The sequence below is a fragment of the Bombina bombina genome, chromosome 1 (assembly GCF_027579735.1).
Source record: "Bombina bombina isolate aBomBom1 chromosome 1, aBomBom1.pri, whole genome shotgun sequence".
In the NCBI taxonomy this organism is placed as follows: Eukaryota; Metazoa; Chordata; class Amphibia; order Anura; family Bombinatoridae; genus Bombina; species Bombina bombina.
Window position 1 is genome coordinate 190488544 of NC_069499.1, and position 19730 is coordinate 190508273.

At 43.2% G+C, this 19730-nt stretch overlaps 1 protein-coding gene across 1 annotated transcript in view; it reads right to left on the bottom strand.

Moving 5' to 3' along the window:
- CDAN1 (codanin 1) overlaps positions 1-19730 on the bottom strand; it is a 380174-nt gene that overhangs the window by 149439 nt on the left and 211005 nt on the right. Inside the window, exon 21 of the mRNA XM_053711416.1 lies at positions 14242-14328. Coding sequence (XP_053567391.1) covers positions 14242-14328 — 87 coding nt within the window. The remainder of the gene's footprint in view (positions 1-14241; positions 14329-19730) is intronic.

The window sequence follows — 19730 nt, forward strand, 5'->3', positions numbered from 1 at the left end:
TTCACATAAATTTTACATAATTTCTCTGGAATGACGAAATTGTCACAATCATCCAGAGTAGATAATACCTCCTTAAGCAGTGCGCGGAGATGTTCTAATTTAAATTTAAATGTTACAACATCAGGTTCAGCTTGTTGAGAAATTTTTCCTGAATCTGAAATTTCTCCCTCAGACAAAACCTCCCTCCTGGCCCCTTCAGATTGGTGTGAGGGTATGTCAGAACAGTTATCATCAGCGTCCTCTTGCTCTTCAGTGTTTAAAACAGAGCAATCGCGCTTTCTCTGATAAGTAGGCATTTTGGATAAAATGTTTGCTATAGAGTTATCCATTACAGCCGTTAATTGTTGCATGGTAATAAGAATTGGCGCACTAGATGTACTAGGGGCCTCTTGTGTGGGCAAAACTGGTGTAGACACAGAAGGGGATGATGTAGTATCATGCTTACTCCCCTCATTTGAGGAATCATCTTGGGCAATATCATTATCTGTGGCATCATTGTCCCTACTTTGTTTGGACACTATGGCACAATTATCACATAAATTTAAATGGGGAGAAACCTTGGTTTTCATACATATAGAACATAGCTTATCTGATGGTACAGACATGTTAAACAGGCTTAAACTTGTCAACAAAGCACAAAAAAACAGAATTTATGTTTACCTGATAAATTACTTTCTCCAACGGTGTGTCCGGTCCACGGCGTCATCCTTGTGGGATATTCTCTTCCCCAACAGGAAATGGCAAAGAGCCCAGCAAAGCTGGTCACATGATCCCTCCTAGGCTCCGCCTACCCCAGTCATTCGACCGACGTTAAGGAGGAATATTTGCATAGGAGAAACCATATGGTACCGTGGTGACTGTAGTTAAAGAAAATAAATTATCAGACCTGATTAAAAAACCAGGGCGGGCCGTGGACCGGACACACCGTTGGAGAAAGTAATTTATCAGGTAAACATAAATTCTGTTTTCTCCAACATAGGTGTGTCCGGTCCACGGCGTCATCCTTACTTGTGGGAACCAATACCAAAGCTTTAGGACACGGATGAAGGGAGGGAGCAAATCAGGTCACCTAAATGGAAGGCACCACGGCTTGCAAAACCTTTCTCCCAAAAATAGCCTCAGAAGAAGCAAAAGTATCAAACTTGTAAAATTTGGTAAAAGTGTGCAGTGAAGACCAAGTCGCTGCCCTACATATCTGATCAACAGAAGCCTCGTTCTTGAAGGCCCATGTGGAAGCCACAGCCCTAGTGGAATGAGCTGTGATTCTTTCGGGAGGCTGCCGTCCGGCAGTCTCGTAAGCCAATCTGATGATGCTTTTAATCCAAAAAGAGAGAGAGGTAGAAGTTGCTTTTTGACCTCTCCTTTTACCCGAATAAACAACAAACAAGGAAGATGTTTGTCTAAAATCCTTTGTAGCATCTAAATAGAATTTTAGAGCGCGAACAACATCCAAATTGTGCAACAAACGTTCCTTCTTTGAAACTGGTTTCGGACACAGAAAAGGTACGATAATCTCCTGGTTAATGTTTTTGTTAGAAACAACTTTTGGAAGAAAACCAGGTTTAGTACGTAAAACCACCCTATCTGCATGGAACACCAGATAAGGAGGAGAACACTGCAGAGCAGATAATTCTGAAACTCTTCTGGCAGAAGAAATTGCAACTAAAAACAAAACTTTCCAAGATAATAATTTAATATCAACGGAATGCAAGGGTTCAAACGGAACCCCCTGAAGAACTGAAAGAACTAAATTGAGACTCCAAGGAGGAGTCAAAGGTTTGTAAACAGGCTTAATTCTAACCAGAGCCTGAACAAAGGCTTGAACATCTGGCACAGCAGCCAGTTTTTTGTGAAGTAACACCGACAAGGCAGAAATCTGTCCCTTCAGGGAACTTGCAGATAATCCTTTTTCCAATCCTTCTTGAAGGAAGGATAGAATCCTAGGAATCTTAACCTTGTCCCAAGGGAATCCTTTAGATTCACACCAACAGATATATTTTTTCCAAATTTTGTGGTAAATCTTTCTAGTTACAGGCTTTCTGGCCTGAACAAGAGTATCGATAACAGAATCTGAGAACCCTCGCTTCGATAAAATCAAGCGTTCAATCTCCAAGCAGTCAGCTGGAGTGAAACCAGATTCGGATGTTCGAACGGACCCTGAACAAGAAGGTCTCGTCTCAAAGGTAGCTTCCAAGGTGGAGCCGATGACATATTCACCAGATCTGCATACCAAGTCCTGCGTGGCCACGCAGGAGCTATCAAGATCACCGACGCCCTCTCCTGATTGATCCTGGCTACCAGCCTGGGGATGAGAGGAAATGGCGGGAACACATAAGCTAGTTTGAAGGTCCAAGGTGCTACTAGTGCATCCACTAGAGCCGCCTTGGGATCCCTGGATCTGGACCCGTAGCAAGGAACTTTGAAGTTCTGACGAGAGGCCATCAGATCCATGTCTGGAATGCCCCACCGCTGAGTGACTTGGGCAAAGATTTCCGGATGGAGTTCCCACTCCCCCGGATGCAATGTCTGACGACTCAGAAAATCCGCTTCCCAATTTTCCACTCCTGGGATGTGGATAGCAGACAGGTGGCAGGAGTGAGACTCCGCCCATAGAATGATTTTGGTCACTTCTTCCATCGCTAGGGAACTCCTTGTTCCCCCCTGATGGTTGATGTACGCAACAGTTGTCATGTTGTCTGATTGAAACCGTATGAACTTGGCCCTCGCTAGCTGAGGCCAAGCCTTGAGAGCATTGAATATCGCTCTCAGTTCCAGAATATTTATCGGTAGAAGAGATTCTTCCCGAGACCAAAGACCCTGAGCTTTCAGGGATCCCCAGACCGCGCCCCAGCCCATCAGACTGGCGTCGGTCGTGACAATGACCCACTCTGGTCTGCGGAATGTCATCCCTTGTGACAGGTTGTCCAGGGACAGCCACCAACGGAGTGAGTCTCTGGTCCTCTGATTTACTTGTATCTTCGGAGACAAGTCTGTATAGTCCCCATTCCACTGACTGAGCATGCACAGTTGTAATGGTCTTAGATGAATGCGCGCAAAAGGAACTATGTCCATTGCCGCTACCATCAACCCGATCACTTCCATGCACTGAGCTATGGAAGGAAGAGGAACGGAATGAAGTATCCGACAAGAGTCTAGAAGTTTTGTTTTTCTGGCCTCTGTTAGAAAAATCCTCATTTCTAAGGAGTCTATAATTGTTCCCAAGAAGGGAACCCTTGTTGACGGGGATAGAGAACTCTTTTCCACGTTCACTTTCCATCCGTGAGATCTGAGAAAGGCCAGGACGATGTCCGTGTGAGCCTTTGCTTGAGGAAGGGACGACGCTTGAATCAGAATGTCGTCCAAGTAAGGTACTACAGCAATGCCCCTTGGTCTTAGCACAGCTAGAAGGGACCCTAGTACCTTTGTGAAAATCCTTGGAGCAGTGGCTAATCCGAAAGGAAGCGCCACGAACTGGTAATGTTTGTCCAGGAATGCGAACCTTAGGAACCGATGATGTTCCTTGTGGATAGGAATATGTAGATACGCATCCTTTAAATCCACCGTGGTCATGAATTGACCTTCCTGGATGGAAGGAAGAATAGTTCGAATGGTTTCCATCTTGAACGATGGAACCTTGAGAAACTTGTTTAAGATCTTGAGATCTAAGATTGGTCTGAACGTTCCCTCTTTTTTGGGAACTATGAACAGATTGGAGTAGAACCCCATCCCTTGTTCTCTTAATGGAACAGGATGAATCACTCCCATTTTTAACAGGTCTTCTACACAATGTAAGAATGCCTGTCTTTTTATGTGGTCTGAAGACAACTGAGACCTGTGGAACCTCCCCCTTGGGGGAAGTCCCTTGAATTCCAGAAGATAACCTTGGGAGACTATTTCTAGCGCCCAAGGATCCAGAACATCTCTTGCCCAAGCCTGAGCGAAGAGAGAGAGTCTGCCCCCCACCAGATCCGGTCCCGGATCGGGGGCCAACATTTCATGCAGTCTTGGTAGCAGTGGCAGGTTTCTTGGCCTGCTTTCCCCTTGTTCCAGCCTTGCATTGGTCTCCAAGCTGGCTTGGCCTGAGAAGTATTACCCTCTTGCTTAGAGGACGTAGCACCTTGGGCTGGTCCGTTTCTACGAAAGGGACGAAAATTAGGTTTATTTTTTGCCTTGAAAGGCCGATCCTGAGGAAGGGCGTGGCCCTTACCCCCAGTGATATCAGAGATAATCTCTTTCAAGTCAGGGCCAAACAGCGTTTTCCCCTTGAAAGGAATGTTAAGTAGCTTGTTCTTGGAAGACGCATCAGCCGACCAAGATTTCAACCAAAGCGCTCTGCGCGCCACAATAGCAAACCCAGAATTCTTAGCCGCTAACCTAGCCAATTGCAAAGTGGCGTCTAGGGTGAAAGAATTAGCCAATTTGAGAGCATTGATTCTGTCCATAATCTCCTCATAAGGAGGAGAATCACTATCGACCGCCTTTATCAGCTCATCGAACCAGAAACATGCGGCTGTAGCGACAGGGACAATGCATGAAATTGGTTGTAGAAGGTAACCCTGCTGAACAAACATCTTTTTAAGCAAACCTTCTAATTTTTTATCCATAGGATCTTTGAAAGCACAACTATCCTCTATGGGTATAGTGGTGCGTTTGTTTAAAGTGGAAACCGCTCCCTCGACCTTGGGGACTGTCTGCCATAAGTCCTTTCTGGGGTCGACCATAGGAAACAATTTTTTAAATATGGGGGGAGGGACGAAAGGAATACCGGGCCTTTCCCATTCTTTATTAACAATGTCCGCCACCCGCTTGGGTATAGGAAAAGCTTCTGGGAGCCCCGGCACCTCTAGGAACTTGTCCATTTTACATAGTTTCTCTGGGATGACCAACTTGTCACAATCATCCAGAGTGGATAATACCTCCTTAAGCAGAATGCGGAGATGTTCCAACTTAAATTTAAATGCAATCACATCAGGTTCAGCCTGTTGAGAAATGTTCCCTGAATCAGTAATTTCTCCCTCAGACAAAACCTCCCTGGCCCCATCAGACTGAGTTAGGGGCCCTTCAGAGATATTAATATCAGCGTCGTCATGCTCTTCAGTATCTAAAACAGAGCAGCCGCGCTTACGCTGACAAGTGTTCATTTTGGCTAAAATGTTTTTGACAGAATTATCCATTACAGCCGTTAACTGTTGCATAGTAAGGAGTATTGGCGCGCTAGATGTACTAGGGGCCTCCTGAGTGGGCAAGACTCGTGTAGACGAAGGAGGGAATGATGCAGTACCATGCTTACTCCCCTCACTTGAGGAATCATCTTGGGCATCATTGTCATTATCACATAAATCACATTTATTTAAATGAATAGGAATTCTGGCTTCCCCACATTCAGAACACAGTCTATCTGGTAGTTCAGACATGTTAAACAGGCATAAACTTGATAACAAAGTACAAAAACGTTTTAAAATAAAACCGTTACTGTCACTTTAAATTTTAAACTGAACACACTTTATTACTGCAATTGCGAAAAAACATGAAGGAATTGTTCAAAATTCACCAAATTTTCACCACAGTGTCTTAAAGCCTTAAAAGTATTGCACACCAATTTTGGAAGCTTTAACCCTTAAAATAACGGAACCGGAGCCGTTTTAAACTTTAACCCCTTTACAGTCCCTGGTATCTGCTTTGCTGAGACCCAACCAAGCCCAAAGGGGAATACGATACCAAATGACGCCTTCAGAAAGTCTTTTCTAAGTATCAGAGCTCCTCTCACATGCGACTGCATGCCATGCCTCTCAAAAACAAGTGCGCCACACCGGCGCGAAAATGAGGCTCTGCTTATGCTTTGGGAAAGCCCCTAAGGAATAAGGTGTCTAATACAGTGCCTGCCGATATTATTATATCAAAATACCCAGATAAAATGATTCCTCAAGGCTAAATATGTGTTAATAATGAATCGATTTAGCCCAGAAAAAGTCTACAGTCTTAATAAGCCCTTGTGAAGCCCTTATTTACGATCGTAATAAACATGGCTTACCGGATCCCATAGGGAAAATGACAGCTTCCAGCATTACATCGTCTTGTTAGAATGTGTCATACCTCAAGCAGTAAGAGACTGCACACTGTTCCCCCAACTGAAGTTAATTGCTCTCAACAGTCCTGTGTGGAACAGCCATGGATTTTAGTTACGGTTGCTAAAATCATTTTCCTCATACAAACAGAAATCTTCATCTCTTTTCTGTTTCTGAGTAAATAGTACATACCAGCACTATTTCAAAATAACAAACTCTTGATTGAATAATAAAAACTACAGTTAAACACTAAAAAACTCTAAGCCATCTCCGTGGAGATGTTGCCTGTACAACGGCAAAGAGAATGACTGGGGTAGGCGGAGCCTAGGAGGGATCATGTGACCAGCTTTGCTGGGCTCTTTGCCATTTCCTGTTGGGGAAGAGAATATCCCACAAGTAAGGATGACGCCGTGGACCGGACACACCTATGTTGGAGAAAACGTTTTAAAATAAAACCGTTACTGTCACTTTAAATTTCAAACTGAACACACTTTATTACTGAATATGTGGAAAAGTATGAAGGAATTGTTCAAAATTCACCAAAATTTCACCACAGTGTCTTAAAGCCTTAAAAGTATTGCACACCAAATTTCAAAGCTTTAACCCTTAAAATTAACGGAACCGGAGCCGTTTTTACATTTAACCCCTATACAGTCCCAGCTATCTGCTTTGCTGAGACCCAACCAAGCCCAGAGGGGAATACGATACCAAATGACGCCTTCTATAAGCTTTTTCAGTGGTTCTTAGCTCCTCACACATGCATCTGCATGCCTTGCTCTCCAAAAACAACTGCGCATTAGTGGCGCGAAAAACAGAATTTATGTTTACCTGATAAATTACTTTCTCCAACGGTGTGTCCGGTCCACGGCGTCATCCTTACTTGTGGGATATTCTCTTCCCCAACAGGAAATGGCAAAGAGCCCAGCAAAGCTGGTCACATGATCCCTCCTAGGCTCCGCCTTCCCCAGTCATTCGACCGACGTAAAGGAGGAATATTTGCATAGGAGAAACCATATGATACCGTGGTGACTGTAGTTAAAGAAAATAAATTATCAGACCTGATTAAAAAAACCAGGGCGGACCGTGGACCGGACACACCGTTGGAGAAAGTAATTTATCAGGTAAACATAAATTCTGTTTTCTCCAACATAGGTGTGTCCGGTCCACGGCGTCATCCTTACTTGTGGGAACCAATACCAAAGCTTTAGGACACGGATGAAGGGAGGGAGCAAATCAGGTCACCTAGATGGAAGGCACCACGGCTTGCAAAACCTTTCTCCCAAAAATAGCCTCAGAAGAAGCAAAAGTATCAAACTTGTAAAATTTAGTAAAAGTGTGCAGTGAAGACCAAGTCGCTGCCTTACATATCTGATCAACAGAAGCCTCGTTCTTGAAGGCCCATGTGGAAGCCACAGCCCTAGTGGAATGAGCTGTGATTCTTTCAGGAGGCTGCCGTCCGGCAGTCTCGTAAGCCAATCTGATGATGCTTTTAATCCAAAAAGAGAGAGAGGTAGAAGTTGCTTTTTGACCTCTCCTTTTACCAGAATAAACAACAAACAAGGAAGATGTTTGTCTAAAATCCTTTGTAGCATCTAAATAGAATTTTAGAGCACGAACAACATCCAAATTGTGCAACAAACGTTCCTTCTTTGAAACTGGATTCGGACACAAAGAAGGCACGACTATCTCCTGGTTAATGTTTTTGTTAGAAACAACTTTCGGAAGAAAACCAGGTTTAGTACGTAAAACTACCTTATCTGCATGGAACACCAGATAAGGAGGAGAACACTGCAGAGCAGATAATTCTGAAACTCTTCTAGCAGAAGAAATTGCAACCAAAAACAAAACTTTCCAAGATAATAACTTAATATCAACGGAATGTAAGGGTTCAAACGGAACCCCCTGAAGAACTGAAAGAACTAAATTGAGACTCCAAGGAGGAGTCAAAGGTTTGTAAACAGGCTTGATTCTAACCAGAGCCTGAACAAAGGCTTGAACATCTGGCACAGCTGCCAGCTTTTTGTGAAGTAACACAGACAAGGCAGAAATCTGTCCCTTCAAGGAACTTGCAGATAATCCTTTTTCCAAACCTTCTTGAAGAAAGGATAGAATCTTAGGAATTTTTACCTTGTCCCAAGGGAATCCTTTAGATTCACACCAACAGATATATTTTTTCCATATTTTGTGGTAAATTCTTCTAGTTACAGGCTTTCTGGCCTGAACAAGAGTATCAATGACAGAATCTGAGAACCCTCGCTTTGATAAGATCAAGCGTTCAATCTCCAAGCAGTCAGTTGGAGTGAGACCAGATTCGGATGTTCGAACGGACCTTGAACAAGAAGGTCTCGTCTCAAAGGTAGCTTCCATGGTGGAGCCGATGACATATTCACCAGGTCTGCATACCAAGTCCTGCGTGGCCACGCAGGAGCTATCAAGATCACCGATGCCCTCTCCTGATTGATCCTGGCTACCAGCCTGGGGATGAGAGGAAACGGCGGGAATACATAAGCTAGTTTGAAGGTCCAAGGTGCTACTAGTGCATCTACTAGAGTCGCCTTGGGATCCCTGGATCTGGACCCGTAGCAAGGAACCTTGAAGTTCTGACGAGAGGCCATCAGATCCATGTCTGGAATGCCCCACAATTGAGTAATTTGGGCAAAGATTTCCGGATGGAGTTCCCACTCCCCCGGATGAAATGTCTGACGACTCAGAAAATCCGCTTCCCAATTTTCCACTCCTGGGATGTGGATTGCAGACAAGTGGCAGGAGTGAGTCTCCGCCCATTGAATGATTTTGGTCACTTCTTCCATCGCCAGGGAACTCCTTGTTCCCCCCTGATGGTTGATGTACGCAACAGTCATGTTGTCTGATTGAAACCGTATGAACTTGGCCTTTGCTAGCTGAGGCCAAGCCTTGAGAGCATTGAATATCGCTCTCAGTTCCAGAATATTTATCGGAAGAGATTCTTCCCGAGACCAAAGACCCTGAGCTTTCAGGGGTCCCCAGACCGCGCCCCAGCCCACCAGACTGGCGTCGGTCGTGACAATGACCCACTCTGGTCTGCGGAAGCTCATCCCCTGTGACAGGTTGTCCAGGGACAGCCACCAACGGAGTGAATCTCTGGTCCTCTGATCTACTTGTATCGTCGGAGACAAGTCTGTATAGTCCCCATTCCACTGACTGAGCATGCACAGTTGTAATGGTCTTAGATGAATTCGCGCAAAAGGAACTATGTCCATTGCCGCTACCATCAAACCTATTACTTGCATGCACTGCGCTATGGAAGGAAGAGGAACAGAATGAAGTATTTGACAAGAGTTTAGAAGTTTTGATTTTCTGGCCTCTGTCAGAAAAATCCTCATTTCTAAGGAGTCTATTATTGTTCCCAAGAAGGGAACCCTTGTTGACGGAGATAGAGAACTTTTTTCTACGTTCACTTTCCACCCGTGAGATCTGAGAAAGGCCAGGACAATGTCCGTGTGAGCCTTTGCTTGAGGAAGGGACGACGCTTGAATCAGTATGTCGTCCAAGTAAGGTACTACTGCAATGCCCCTTGGTCTTAGCACCGCTAGAAGGGACCCTAGTACCTTTGTGAAAATTCTTGGAGCAGTGGCTAATCCGAACGGAAGTGCCACAAACTGGTAATGCTTGTCCAGGAATGCGAACCTTAGGAACCGATGATGTTCCTTGTGGATAGGAATATGTAGATACACATCCTTTAAATCCACCGTGGTCATGAATTGACCTTCCTGGATGGAAGGAAGAATTGTTCGAATGGTTTCCATTTTGAACGATGGAACCTTGAGAAACTTGTTTAGGATCTTGAGATCTAAGATTGGTCTGAATGTTCCCTCTTTTTTGGGAACTACGAACAGATTGGAGTAGAACCCCATCCCTTGTTCTCCTAATGGAACAGGATGAATCACTCCCATTTTTAACAGGTCTTCTACACAATGTAAGAATGCCTGTTTTTTTATGTGGTCTGAAGACAATTGAGACCTGTGGAACCTCCCCCTTGGGGGAGGCCCCTTGAATTCCAGAAGATAACCTTGGGAGACTATTTCTAGTGCCCAAGGATCCAGAACATCTCTTGCCCAAGCCTGAGCGAAGAGAGAGAGTCTGCCCCCCACCAGATCCGGTCCCGGATCGGGGGCCAACATCTCATGCTGTCTTGGTAGCAGTGGCAGGTTTCTTGGCCTGCTTTCCTTTGTTCCAGCCTTGCATTGGTCTCCAGGCTGGCTTGGCTTGAGAAGTATTACCCTCTTGCTTAGAGGACGTAGCACTTGGGGCTGGTCCGTTTCTGCGAAAGGGACGAAAATTAGGTTTATTTTTGGCCTTGAAAGACCTATCCTGAGAAAGGGCGTGGCCCTTGCCCCCAGTGATATCAGAGATAATCTCTTTCAAGTCAGGGCCAAACAGCGTTTTCCCCTTGAAAGGAATGTTAAGCAATTTGTTCTTGGAAGACGCATCCGCTGACCAAGATTTTAGCCAAAGCGCTCTGCGCGCCACAATAGCAAAACCAGAATTTTTCGCCGGTAACCTAGCCAATTGCAAAGTGGCGTCTAGGGTGAAAGAATTAGCCAATTAGAGAGCATGAATTCTGTCCATAATCTCCTCATAAGAAGAAGAATTATTATTGAGCGCCTTTTCTAGTTCATCGAACCAGAAACACGCTGCTGTAGTGACAGGAACAATGCATGAAATTGGTTGTAGAAGGTAACCTTGCTGAACAAACATCTTTTTAAGCAAACCTTCTAATTTTTTATCCATAGGATCTTTGAAAGCACAACTATCTTCTATAGGTATAGTGGTGCGTTTGTTTAGAGTAGAAACCGCCCCCTCGACCTTGGGGACTGTCTGCCATAAGTCCTTTCTGGGGTCGACCATAGGAAACAATTTTTTAAATATGGGGGGAGGGACGAAAGGTATACCGGGCCTTTCCCATTCTTTATTTACAATGTCCGCCACCCGCTTGGGTATAGGAAAAGCTTCGGGGGGCCCCGGGACCTCTAGGAACTTGTCCATTTTACATAGTTTCTCTGGAATGACCAAATTCTCACAATCATAATCAGTAGATAACACCTCCTTAAGCAGAGCGCGGAGATGTTCCAATTTAAATTTAAATGTAATCACATCAGGTTCAGCATGTTGAGAAATTTTCCCTGAATCTGAAATTTCTCCCTCAGACAAAACCTCCCTGGCCCCCTCAGACTGGTGTAGGGGCACTTCAGAACCAATATCATCAGCGTCCTCATGCTCTTCAGTATTTTCTAAAACAGAGCAGTCGCGCTTTCGCTGATAAGTGGGCATTTTGGCTAAAATGTTTTTGATAGAATTATCCATTACAGCCGTTAATTGTTGCATAGTAAGGAGTATTGGCGCACTAGATGTACTAGGGGCCTCCTGTGTGGGCAAGACTGGTGTAGACGGAGGGGATGATGCAGTACCATGCTTACTCCCCTCACTTGAGGAATCATCTTGGGCATCATTTTCTCTAAATTTTGTGTCACATAAATCACATCTATTTAAATGAGAAGGAACCTTGGCTTCCCCACATTCAGAACACAGTCTATCTGGTAGTTCAGACATGTTAAACAGGCATAAACTTGATAACAAAGTACAAAAAACGTTTTAAAATAAACCGTTACTGTCACTTTAAATTTTAAACTGAACACACTTTATTACTGCAATTGTGAAAAAGTATGAAGGAATTGTTCAAAATTCACCAAAATTTCACCACAGTGTCTTAAAGCCTTAAAAGTATTGCACACCAAATTTGGAAGCTTTAACCCTTAAAATAACGGAACCGGAGCAGTTTTTATATTTAACCCCTTTACAGTCCCTGGTATCTGCTTTGCTGAGACCCAACCAAGCCCAAAGGGGAATACGATACCAAATGACGCCTTCAGAAAGTCTTTTCTATGTATCAGAGCTCCTCACACATGCATCTGCATGTCATGCTTCCCAAAAACAAGTGCGCAATAGAGGCGCGAAAATGAGACTCTGCCTATGATTAGGGAAAGCCCCTAGAGAATAAGGTGTCCAATACAGTGCCTGCCGGTTATTTTACATAATTTCCAAGATTAAAATAATTCCTCAAGGCTATGGAGTATAAAATATGCTTATATATAAATCGATTTAGCCCAGAAAATGTCTACAGTCTTAAAAGCCCTTGTGAAGCCCTTTTTTTCTTTCTGTAATAAAAATGGCTTACCGGATCCCATAGGGAAAATGACAGCTTCCAGCATTACATCGTCTTGTTAGAATGTGTCATACCTCAAGCAGCAAAAGTCTGCTCACTGTTCCCCCAACTGAAGTTAATTCCTCTCAACAGTCCTGTGTGGAAACAGCCATCGATTTTAGTAACGGTTGCTAAAATCATTTTCCTCTTACAAACAGAAATCTTCATCTCTTTTCTGTTTCAGAGTAAATAGTACATACCAGCACTATTTTAAAATAACAAACTCTTGATTGAATAATAAAAACTACAGTTAAACACTAAAAAACTCTAAGCCATCTCCGTGGAGATGTTGCCTGTACAACGGCAAAGAGAATGACTGGGGAAGGCGGAGCCTAGGAGGGATCATGTGACCAGCTTTCCTGGGCTCTTTGCCATTTCCTGTTGGGGAAGAGAATATCCCACAAGTAAGGATGACGCCGTGGACCGGACACACCTATGTTGGAGAAATGAGGCTCTGTCTATAACTAGAAAAGGCCCCCATCTGAAAAAGGTGTCCAACACAGTGCCTGCCGTTTTTCTAAACAATCCCCAAGATTATAATTACTATTAAGAGTTAGAATCTGCAAAATATGCTTAGCAAAATAATCGTTTTAGCCCAGAAAAATGTCTACCAGTTTTTTAAGCCCTTATGAAGCCCTTTATTCTTTTACTTAATCTAAGAAAATGGCTTACCGGTCCCCATAAGGGGAAATGACAGCCTTCCAGCATTACATAGTCTTGTTAGAAATATGGCCAGTCATACCTCAAGCAGAAAAGTCTGCCAACTGTTTCCCCCAACTGAAGTTACTTCATCTCAACAGTCCTGTGTGGAAACAGCAATCGATTTTAGTAACGTCTGCTAAAATCATCTTCCTCTTACAAACAGAAATCTTCATCTCTTTTCTGTTTCAGAGTAAATAGTACATACCAGCACTATTTTAAAATAACAAACACTTGATTGAAGAATAAAAACTAAATTTAAACACCAAAAAACTCTTAACCATCTCCGTGGAGATGTTGCCTGTGCAACGGCAAAGAGAATGACTGGGGTAGGCGGAGCCTAGGAGGGATCATGTGACCAGCTTTGCTGGGACTCTTTGCCATTTCCTGTTGGGGAGGAGAATATCCCACAAGTAAGGATGACGCCGTGGACCGGACACACCTATGTTGGAGAAAAACAAAATTTTTGCGCCAAAAAAGTCCTCGCCAAGAATGACGCAATAAAATGAAGCATTTTCAGCCCCTGCGAGCCTAACAGCCCACAGGGAAAAAAAGTCAAATTTTAAGGTAAGAAAAAAATTGATTATTCAAATGCATTATCCCAAATAATGAAACTGACTGTCTGAAATAAGGAATATTGAACATCCTGAATCAAGTCAAATAAATGTTTAAACACAAATATTTAGAACTTTATAAAAAAGTGCCCAACCATAGCTTAGAGTGTCACAAAAATAAGACTTACTTACCCCAGAACACTCATCTACATGTAGTAGAAAGCCAAACCAGTACTGAAACGAGAATCAGTAGAGGTAATAGTATATATAAGAGTATATCGTCGATCTGATAAGGGAGGTAAGAGATGAATCTCTACGACTGATAACAGAGAACCTATGAAATAGATCCCGTAGAAGGAGACCATGGTATTCAAATAGGCAATACTCTCTTCACATCCCTCTGACATTCACTGCACGCTGAGAGGAAAACCGGGCTCCAACCTGCTGCGGAGCGCATATCAACGTAGAATCTAGCACAAACTTACTTCACCACCTCCACAGGAGGCAAAGTTTGTAAAACTGATTTGTGGGTGTGGTGAGGGGTGTATTTGTAGGCATTTTGAGGTTTGGGAAACTTTGCCCCTCCTGGTAGGAATGTATATCCCATACGTCACTAGCTCATGGACTCTTGCTAATTACATGAAAGAAAAATTGGGTTCAGTGTTCCTTTAAAATTCAGTACAATTTCTGAAATAAAATACGCACCCCTTCTGATACTTCCTCAGGCAATAAGACTCTGATGGCCTCTGGCACTTTCATCTTGCAATAACTGTTTTAAAAAAAAAAAAAAAAAAAAAGGATCACACTACAGCACATTATTTTCATATAAAGCTTCTGGTTTTCAATGAAACCTTTAAACTTAAGCCCTGCAACACCTAACTATATACATGGGTTAAAAATTAACTTATATAAGGTTATTTCTTTCATAAAGGTGAAGCCTACGATTCATTACTCCTGGGAATTATACTCCCGACCACTAGGCGAAAGAAAAGATCCAAAACTCTAAGAGCCCTAAAAACCCCTCCCCACCATACTGGAAACTAGTCTTGTCTTTGCAGGAGGAGGCTGAAGGGGAGAGGTGCTCCAGGTGTTTGTAAGAAGGGTTCTCAAAACAATTTGACAGAGGGATGTCTGGAGTATGGGTAGTGGCACAAGAACACCCTATGGGAGTTAGTCACAGGCCTGCCACAGGTGTCATGGGGGCTGATCACTAACTTCATCCTGTGCAGCACTGAATTGGCTATCTACTGGAAGCAGTTCTTTCTGCTTATTGTACGTCCAGTAGTATGGGTGCCTATCAGGTAAGTGTGTGTTTTTTTAGGTACCTGCTTAGCCTGTAGGCTATTAGAAGGTACTCAGTTATTGGTATATAATAGCCTGGGGACAATTATCTAAGGCATTTAAGGCTTGGGTATTAAAGTGTGGAGCTGTACGAGAGTGTGTTTGTGTTGTGTATGTGTGTTATGAGTGTGTGTGTTGTACAAGTGTGTGTGTGTGTGTTATTACTGTGTGTGTTATGAGTGTGTGTTGTATGTGTGGTGTGTGTGATGAGTGTGTGTGTTAAATAAATAGGTCTCTCCTAAGGAGAGACAAAAAGGGATTTTAAAAGTTTCTTATATGATCCTAAACGGGATAAACCTAAGTATCCTCAGCGAGGCAGTGCCTAATTCCCATTGAAATTAATTAAAAATAATGAAGGTAAGGAAAGGAAGGTAAGGAAAGGAAGGTATTGTGCGGCACACATTAAATAAGGAACTTATCTTAGGTGAAATATGGACTGAGAGGACGATTCTAACAACAAATATAAAATATAACTTATTATTCATGATTTAAAATAGGTACAGACAATATAACACTTGCAAATAAACTTGGATTTATGTCAGACCAAATATACTCTTATCAGGAAAAAAAAGGAAATTTATGCTTACCTGATAAATGTATTTATTTCACGATATGACGAGTCCACAGATTTCATCCTTACTTATGGGATATCACCTCCAAGTCAGCAGGAGGAGGCAAAGAGCTCCACAGCAGAGCTGTATATATAGCTCCTCCCTTCCCTCCCTCTCCAGTCATTCGACCGAAGTTAGGAAGAGAAAGGAAAAGCCAAGGAGCAGAGGTGACTGAAGTTTAACAAAAATAAAAACCTGGGTGGGCTGTGGACTCGTCATATCGTAAAATAAATAAACTTATCAGGTAAGCATAAATTTCCTTTTCTTTTACAAGATACGACGAGCCCACGGATTTTGAACTACGTCCAAATTATGTAACCTACGCTCCTTCTTAGAAGAAGGGTTAGGAGATAATGAAGGAACAACAATTTCCTGATTAATATTCTTGTTAGAAACAACCTTAGGAAGAAAACCAAGTTTGGTACGTAACACCACCTTATCAGAATGAAAAATAAGTTAAGGAGAATCACATAGTAATGCCGAAAGCTCAGAAACTCTGCGAGCAGAAGAAATGGCAACCAAAAATAAAACTTTCCAAGATAACAACTTAATATCTATGGAATGCATGGGTTCAAACGGAACCCCTTGAAGAACATTAAGAACTAAATTCAAACTCCAAGGAGGAGCAATTGGTCTAAACACAGGCCTAATTCTAGTCAGGGCCTGACAAAAAGAAAGAACATCTGGAACATCTGCCAAACGCTTGTGTAACAAAATAGACAAAGCAGAAATCTGTCGCTTTAAGGAACTTGCTGATAACCCTTTCTCCAATCCTTCTTGGAGAAAAGATAAAATCCTGGGAATCCTAACCCTACTCCATGAGTAGCCCTTGGATTCGCACCAATAAAGATATTTACGCCATATCTTATGGTAAATCTTTCTAGTAACAGGCTTGCGTGCCTGAATTAAGGTATCAATTACTGCATCAGAGAACCCTTGCTTAGATAAAATCAAGCGTTCAATCTCCAAGCAGTCAGCTGCAGAGAAATTAGGTTTGGATGATGGAAGGGTACCTGAATGAGAAGGTCCTGCCTCAATAGAAGTTTCCACGGCGGCAGAGAAGACATGTCCACCAGATCGACATACCAAGTCCTGCGGGGCCACGCAGGAGCGATTAGAATCACCGAAGCTTTTTGCGGTTTGATCCGTGCAATTACCCGGGAAAGGAGAGCAAATGGTGGAAATACATAAGCTATGCTGAACGACCAAGGCACTGCCAAGGCATCTATCAGTTCGGCCTGAGGATCCCTGGACCTGGATCCATCCCATTCCCCCGGATTAAACGTCTGTCTGCTCAAAAAATCCGCATCCCAGTTGTCCACTCCTGGGATGTAGATTGCTGACATAACAAGAGTGAGCCTCCGCCCACCAAATTATCTTGGATACTTCTGTCATCGCTAAGGAACTCCTTGTTCCTCCCTGATGATTGATGTAAGCTACAGTCGTGATGTTGTCCAACTGGAATCGGATGAATTTGGCCAAAGCCAACTGAGGCCAGGTCTGAAGCACGTTGAATATTGCTCTCAATTCCAGAATATTGATTGGAAGTAGAGACTCCGATCGAGTCCACACTGATGGCCGAGGATTGGAGTGAAGGGTTCGGCATGTATTCAGAATCTTTAATTTTCTGACTTCCGTCAAGAAAATGTTCATTGCTATAGAATCTATTAGAGTTCCCAGGAAAGGAACCCTTGTCTGTGGAATTAGTGAACTCTTTTCTAGATTCACCTTCCACCCGTGATTCCTTAGAAAGGACAGAACTATGTCGGTATGAGACTGTCAGCTGATAAGACGACGCCTGGATCAGAATATCGTCCAGATAAGGTGCCACCGCAATGCCCCGCGGTCTGAGAACCGCCAGCAGAGACCCTAGAACCTTCGTGAAGATCCTGGGTGCCGTGGCCAGACCGAAAGGTAGAGCCACGAACTGAAAATGTCTGTCGAGGAAGGCAAACCTTAGGAACTGGTGATGATCTTTGTGGATAGGAATATGAAGATATGAATCCTTTAAGTCCACGGTAGTCATATATTGACCCTCCTGGATCAATGGAAGAATTGTCCGAATTGTCTCCATTTTGAAAGATGGGACTCTGAGGAACTTGTTTAGACTCTTGAGGTCGAAAAGTTCCCTCTTTTTTGGGAACCACAAAAAGGTTTGAGTAAAATCCCTGTCCTTGCTCTTGTTTCGGAACAGGACAAATTACTCCCATAGTGGAGAGGTCTTTACACAACGTATGAATGCCTCTCTCTTTATCTGGTTTACAGACAATCGTGAAAGAAGAAACCTTCCCCTTGGGAAGGAATTTTTGAACTCCATGGACCCTGAACATCCAAGTCTGGACAAAGAGAGAAAGTCTGCTCCCTACTAGATCCGGTCCCGGATCGGAGGCCACCCCTTCATGCTGTCTTGGGAGCAGTGGGTTTCTTGGGTTGTTTACCCTTGTTCCAAGTCTGATTGGGTCTCCAGACGGGCTTGGATTGTGCAAAGTTCCCTTCCTGCTTAGTGGAAGAGGGGACACCCTTGAAATTTCGAAAGGAACAAAAATTACTCTGTCTACCCCTCTGCTTATCCTGAGGTAGGAGATGACCTTTACCTCCCGTAATATCAGAAATGAGCTCTTTCAAGTCAGGCTCGAATAGAGTCTTCCCCTTGAAAGGAATAGCCAAAAGCTTAGATTTAGAGGACACATCCGCAGACCAAGATTTTAACCATAAGGCTCTGCGCGCTAGAATGTCAAATCCTGCATTCTTAGCTGCCAATTTGGCTATTTGAAAGGCAGCATCCGTTACAAAAGAATTGGCCAGCTTAAGGGCCTTAATTCTATCCATTATTTCCTCTAAAGAAGTCTCAGTCTTAAGAGACTCCTCTAAGGCGTCAAACCAAAAGGCAGCCGCAGTTGTGACTGGTACAATGCAGGCCGTTGGTTGTAAAAGAAACCCTTGGTGAACAAATAACTTTTTTAGAAGACCCTCCAATTTTTCATCCATAGGGTCTTTGAAAGCGCAACTGTCCTCAATAGGGATAGTTGTACGTTTAGCCAGGGTAGAAATAGCCCCATCCACCTTAGGGACCGTCTGTATAGAATCCCGAACAGTGTCAGGTATAGGGTACATTTTCCTAAAAATAGGGGAGGGTGAAAACGGGATACCCGGTCTTTCCCATTCCCTAGTAATAATTTCCGAAATTCTCTTAGGAACTGGAAAAACGTCAGAATAAGATGGAATCTCTAAATACTTATCCATCTTATACAATTTTTCTGGAGGGACCACAATAGAGTAACAGTCGTCCAGAGTCACTAGAACCTCCCTTAGTAACAGTTCCCAAAACCTTAAGGTTATAAACTCCAGGTGCTGCTCTAATGAAAAATAGTACAATGTGCACCATTTAAAAATAATAAACTCTTGATTGAATAATCTAAACTCACACCTCACTTTACCTCACTCCTATCACTAATGCAGGCAAAGAGAATAACTGGGGTGGGAGGGGAGGAGCTATATATACAGCTCTGCTGTGGAGATCTTTGCCTCCTCCTGCTGACCAGGAGGCGATATCCCATAAGTAAGGATGAAATCCGTGGACTCGTCATATCTTGTAAAAGAAATGTGTTTTACCATCGCTACGTATCAGTGCTTGTCAAATTTTACGTTGGTCTGATACCAAGATATCCAAAGTGTAAGGTAAAAAATGTGTTCCCAAGGGAAACACAAAGGTTCACTAACACACGCTTCTCCTATATTGTATGAAATTAAGTATCTATTTTGAAACATATGTTGTGATTCTCTAAGAACGATGGTGCTTTTAAACTGCTATTCAGTGTAAGGGTAAACTTACGTTATTGAGGAGACTATAAATTGCTGACAATTCAGTGAGGATTAAATAGTATTCTATTATAATGGTTTCCCAAACTATATGTAAATTATATCAACAGTCATTTATAGTGCTCCAAACGAAAGCCCGCTATCTACCGTAGCAGAGAAAGGTTAAATTATCCCCCCTAAAACAACCACCATTGCCCGATAAGGCCAACAAAATTACAATTTAAGAGTCATTAGTTCTATAAGAATAAAAGCAGTGCAAACGCCTGACGCGCGTTTCACCTACTTCTTTTTCAAAGGCGCGGAGCGTCCTCTCTGACGTCCATATTTATGGAGTCGCCAGCCAATCCGGAAAAGGAGGTGTGATCCGAAAGTGGCTGTAGCGTCACATACTCGCATGACG